At 39.0% G+C, this 6,000-nt stretch overlaps 1 protein-coding gene across 1 annotated transcript in view; it reads right to left on the bottom strand.

Annotated features, from left to right (window-relative positions):
* Positions 1 to 3,932: 3,932 nt before the first annotated feature.
* dnah9 (dynein, axonemal, heavy chain 9) overlaps positions 3,933 to 6,000 on the bottom strand; it is a 173,313-nt gene continuing 171,245 nt past the window's right edge. Inside the window, exon 78 of the mRNA XM_016676322.1 lies at positions 3,933 to 5,549. Coding sequence (XP_016531808.1) covers positions 5,322 to 5,549 — 228 coding nt within the window. The 3' untranslated portion in view covers positions 3,933 to 5,321. The remainder of the gene's footprint in view (positions 5,550 to 6,000) is intronic.

The following is a 6,000-nucleotide window of genomic DNA, read 5'->3' as shown; positions in this document are numbered from 1 at the left end:
GTGTTCATTTAACTCTTTCAGAGTTGTTTCAACAAGAAATTGAGTCATTTTAACACTTGAAAGGGTTAACACTACTCAAACTATTGTCAAAATAACTGTACGAGTTAAATTAATGCCAATTCTAAAAAGGACCAAATAGACTCGTGTTGATTTAACTCTGCAGAATTTGCTGCTTGGAAAATATTTCACTAGAACTAAAACTCAAGAGTCTCAGTACTGAAACAAAGAGTCCTACAACATTGATATGAGACACCAGCGATTTTATTTAGTGATTCCCGCTTCCATCAGGAATGTTTGTGCACATAAACTAGAAAACTGGACTTCTTTTATCTAATGGGATTTTGCTGACGGATAGTGAGGGTGGCTACGGTAACGGGGTGACCAACCAGAGGGCAGCTGTTGGACAGAATGCAAGAGACCAGAATGACGTCATTCCCTGGGAGACTGAACATTTTCTTTGCTCTTGCAGAGTACAGACTTAAGCCTGTAGCTACATAACTACACCGCAGGATAACGAGAGCAGCTCGAACCAAAAGCTTCATCAAAAAGGAAAGTTTTAAGCCTGGTCTTAAAGGCAGAGACAAACATTGAGAGAAGAGTTTTGTAAGGGAAATGCCTCCAGTTACATTCCGACAGCATGAACTACCAGTGAACCAGCAGTTTAAAAGCAGGAGTTTCCTTTAAGGAATCTACACGTCTTTTATCAGAGAATGAGAGTGATTAGACATGGATTTATATGTTTAATTTATATGTATGATTTAACTGTGCAGACAAGCAAATATTGGACAAATATGACGTTTCCAGTCATTTCCCGCGGCGCTGCAGGATTTGGGATAAGCGGAAGATGTTTTATTGGGTTTGTTGAAAACAATTATTTCTTAACACATGACTTTTGCCCATTAAATGCCATAAACTTAAAGGTTGGATCATCTGAAAGTGAGTATGTCACAGCTTTGCATACTTCCAATCGATAATGTCATGACATCCGAGTTAAAGGCACGGTGCTTTCTCAAGTAACGTAAAGGAGAAATCAAAAGAACCAAGCCAGGTCCCGAATCCCTCACCACTCTGGTTCATCCTTTAGTGTCAGCAATTACATATGCAGGTAAATATCATGGGAATGTCCAGTTCTTGTGCCGTTTATGAAGGAAATGGGTTCTGTGTCTCAGAAATTCATAAAATAATCTCCAGAAAAAAAGGAGAAGCTCTTTCCAGGATGTTGACTGAGGTTGGCAGGAGAGCGACAGTGAAAAATTCAAAGCGTTTGTCCAACATGACCGTCGTTACAACCGGAGTGCGAAAGGGGAAAACCAGCTTTTGTAGAAACCTGTTAGTTGACAGCAAGTGAAAAGGGCTGAGAGGGCGAGTGGAGGGGTTCCTGCATCCTGCGCTAATGGCCTGCAGGCTATCCTTCAAATGACCACCGCTGGGATAGTTACTGCTGCAATCGCAAGACACATTTACAGGTCTCCAAGTGAGCTTGAAAATGTCATGTATTTGCTTTATGGTGAATGGCACATATCCAGACAGTAAAGCTGCGTTTGAGTCATCGCCATGGTTATTGTTGCTGCTGAGCCTTGCTAGCACGTTATCACATTTTGTCCAAAGTTAGAACTCTGCTTGCTTCAATATCATACGCACCATGAAATCTCTATACCTTTCGCATTAGCCGTGCCGGACTGACCTGTAACCTAGCAACTGCTTGATATCTTATATCTCACACAAGCAGGCCATTAAAGAAAGCCACTTTTTCATTCCGAGCATGAACACTTTGGTAGATCTGTCCTCTCCCTCCCCGTTTCACTCCACCAGCATCCACCCGGCAACGCACAAAATGATCCTCCAGCAGAAAACGTGAATCATCACCGTTTGTGAACCTTTGCAGGAAGGGGATTCATACGGTTAAACTTCTAAACAGCCCATAATTAGTGGCTTTTTGCAGCTCTTACGAATCTGGCCTTTATCTCTCTCGCCAGGATGGAAGCATGTCTGCTGGAGTGGCTGGAGGACCTCCTGGTCAAAATATAGTTACTAATGGTGACGGGAAAAGGGTATTTGCCCCTTCATGGATTTCTTGTTTATTCTGGGGTTTTTAAAAAAGATTTTCTGTAAGTGGGGAGGATAGAAAAGGGCAAACTGAACCTGGGAGTCAAACCCAGGACACGTGAAAACTACAGCCTCTGCACATGAGGCGCCATGGAGACGCCTAGAGCCCCCGATTTCTGCCTTTTTCTTTGTTTAAATGTGTCGGACTAAAAAATCCTACAGGCACATAAATATAATCTGAGTTTAAACAAACTATTGTTTTCAGATAGTGAGCCTATTGGCCCCATGTGAGGAACCAACTTCCTCCAAATCTCAATATAAGTCATGTCGCTAGTTGTTGAACAAAAATCAAGTATTTGCAATAACAGACAATTAGTTTTATTTATATCATTTATAAAAGACTCATTATAAGATTTCTACCAACTTCTAGTCTTTTTAGTAGTAATTTTGTAAATTGTTCATGTTCTTCCAAAATTCGAGGATTTTCAAGCAAGATTAGGGTCAAACCTCAGAGTTTCAGTTGGATTTAAGTCCAGAATTTGACAAGTTTACTTCAAACCCCCTTTTTTATTTTTAAAATGTATTTATTTTGAACATGATAGCAGTATAAAATGGCAGACATGAACAAAGAATGCAAAAGACACATGTTTGGTTGTTGGCATGAGTGTTGTTTTTTCTGAAATGCCGTCTTCTTGACACTTGTAAAAGGACAAAAACCTTCCAAAAAGTTCAATTTTTAATCTTCAAATGTCAGACAGGACTTTGTGTTCTCTTTGATCAGGAATTATTCTCTTCTTGCAACTCGACAAAGGATGCCACTTCTGCTCGGTGCATAACTATTCACTGGGCGAACTGCAGACCTGCAGTTCTTGCTCTGGGTTGTGAACTCTTGGTTGAGATGTAGAACTGCTCTTAAAAATAATCTCGAAAGGCCAGGAATACCCGAGAAGGTTCAACACTGTTTTTCATAATTTCACTCTTTGTAAACAGCAGCTTTAAATGTGGTGTGTTGCTTTGTTAGAAATGGCTTTTGATTGATTATTTTTCCTCATCTGCTCTTAAATTTCTTCAGATTGGGGCATGATGCGTCTTAAAAAAGACTGTTTCATCTCCTTAAGTTTGTAAGAGTTTCTATTTAAAGTTTTTTGTATTCTACAGATCAGACAGAAATGATGCCTCAACGTGACAAGAAAAACTGAATAGTGAAGCAAAACACGGTGATTAAACAAGGATAATAAGACCACTTTTTATTCGACACGTTCTCCGTCTATAATATCAAAATATGCTTAGTGACGTGTGAGACAAATCTGTAAGTAGTGTTTTTAAAACCACTGTAATCTCGGGGTAATTTGAAAATATCTTACCTGCAATCGTTGCAGGATCTATTTCCACAGTGGCACCTGAAGCCGCTGTTCGGAAGATCCACATAAATTGTGTCACTCTGCATCACTGCTCTCCTCTCCCTCCTCATGTGTCTCTGAGCACATTGTTAAGACTCTCCAGTAACCAGATAAGAGAAGTCGCCAGGGAACCTGGGCTCAGGCACTGGGAGAACAAGAAAGACAGGAAGCAGATAGAGGGGGAGTTTTAAGCCGGGGATGTACTGTAGCATGTGTGCATGTCTCTGCTCTACATGAGGATATATCTTTGAGGCTCCATACTTTCTGCTTTGGAGAGTTTGCTTTATCTTGAACAGGAAGGAGAGAGGACAAAGAGAGGACTGGAAGGAGGAGGAGAGCAAGGAAAAGAGTCGGTCTGAAGACTTAAGAGGAGGAAGAAGCGGGAAGGAGGGAACTGGAAACGGGAGATAGGGGAGGAAAAAAAGCACATTGGTACTAAAACTGGATGTAGTATATGAAAATAAAAGCACAAGTACAATCTGGAATGGCATGATGAAGAATCTTTATTTTAAAACTTTTTGAAAGTGAGAGTAGTAATTTTGAAATACATGTGGGCATATTAAGAGATCAAAAGAGCCGATTATAGAAAAGAAATCTTGTGCTTCTCAATGAAAATACATTCCACAAATGGTTTTATGGCATTCCCTAAAAAAATTGGTTCAATAAAATATTAGTTGCCTTTTGTAGACATGTATGCAACTGTTTTTTTTTTATTATTATTTTCCCTCTATCAGAATTACTTGCTTTTCCACTTGAGCTACTTTGGGTTAATATCAAAAATGATTTAAAATGGTCTTGTTTTTTTTTTTTTTTACATCCCAGTTTTCTGGAACTTTAACAGGTTTTATGGAGAAATATTGTGTATTTTTATAAAAGCATGATCTTGACTAGAAAGTGTAATTAATATTCAGATTAGTTGCTTGTTTCCAGTCACATGGTATGGATTTTTTGTTTCAGTTCATGTTCTGACACTTGGCTGAAATCTTGTAGCAAGCTGAGCAGAAGGATGTTCTGCAGAATAAAACTAGAAAAAAGGCTGAATTTGTGCAGCTTACATTCATAAAACGGTGTGGGGCAGGCAGTGAATTACACTAAAGAAGAGAGAGCAGAATCAGAGCTGACAGGATATTCAAGCCATCAAAATGGCAGATTTGTTGACTTATCTTCCCATGTTAGAAATCTGCGCAAAACTCATTTATCTTGTTTTATTATTGATCTGTACGCCGTGGGGAAAAAAGAAATCATAAAACAGCACCGTGCTGAAGGTGACCTCTAATTCACAGTTTTTTAAGCACAAAATCTTTAAAGTTAAAGCTCCATTTCCAAGAATACTTTGGTTTGTTAAAATGAAAACTGGATTATCTTCAAAGATGAGTTTCATTCAGGCCTGATTTCCAGTTTTCCTTGAGGTCTGACATGCAGTTTGCAATTAATCTTTTTTTACTTCTAGATAATTTAATACATGAAAGACAACAAAAACGTGCCTGAGGTTCTTTGATTGACGTGGTTTTAAATTTAACAGAAAACAGAGTAATTAAAAGAATATCACCATTTCTGCATATGAAATAATGCCTCAAAGTACGCAATGTCAGTTAAAGAGTTCATAGACAGACCATGATGAGATTTATACATCATAATGCAGTTAATAAATCAGAAAAAAAATATTTCTATTATTCAATGTTTGCCTATCACAGATGTCAATCAACAAAATATTTTCTAGAACTGGTAGTATTGATTCACTAGTGACACTAGTAATAGAAATAGAATAGAAAATCCTGCTATCACTTTAATTCACTTCTCTTTTTACTGCAACCAAATAAAATGATTCAGTTGTTCACCCTGTCGGCTCCCTCAGTGTGGCGTCCCTATAAGCAGCTATGTTTGCAGAAGCAGCGCCACACCAGCTAGCGTCCACTTGGAGGGCTTTTCTTTGGTCCTGAGGTTAAAGGTCCACACATATGTGGGCCCCCTCTGACGGGTTTTATAGACGGGACAGTGGTAGACATTTCTGCTCTCCTGTTTGTCCACTGGAACGGCCCTGATGAAGATGACCGGCATGGCCGGGGTGAGCTCTTTCAGACGCGCATCGACGACCAGGCCAGTCTGAAACAAACAGAGACGGGAGGAGATGTGAGGTGAGGATGCAGGCTTGTTATCACGGCAAACAGAAACGGCCAGAAAACTGTAGGAAGTTTCCAGTCTTCGGAACACAAGGGTGAGGCTTCAAGAAACAGATATCAGGATTAGATTCATTAATTTCTGATTCACTAAATCAGCTCCATGTTTGTCCAAGCCAGTGTCAAAAACATTGGCTTTCTTTGCAACAGATAAACTTTTCTTTGGTAATTCCTGCTCTGTAATCAAGAATGTCTCTTACAGATTTCACTTTTGTCTTTTCACAAATTTCCTTTCTGAAAGACTTAATTCTGTCTGAACAGCTTCGATTTACTCAATTCATTTTATTTTCCAGTTATTTGTATTTTTTATTATTAGCACATGGAACTTCTGTAAATGTTATTGTCCTTTTTTTTTTACTAACTCAATATCAGACATG

The sequence above is a fragment of the Poecilia formosa genome, unplaced genomic scaffold (assembly GCF_000485575.1).
Source record: "Poecilia formosa unplaced genomic scaffold, Poecilia_formosa-5.1.2 Scaffold4, whole genome shotgun sequence".
NCBI lineage: Eukaryota > Metazoa > Chordata > Actinopteri > Cyprinodontiformes > Poeciliidae > Poecilia > Poecilia formosa.
This window is presented reverse-complemented; position numbering and strand designations above follow the sequence as displayed.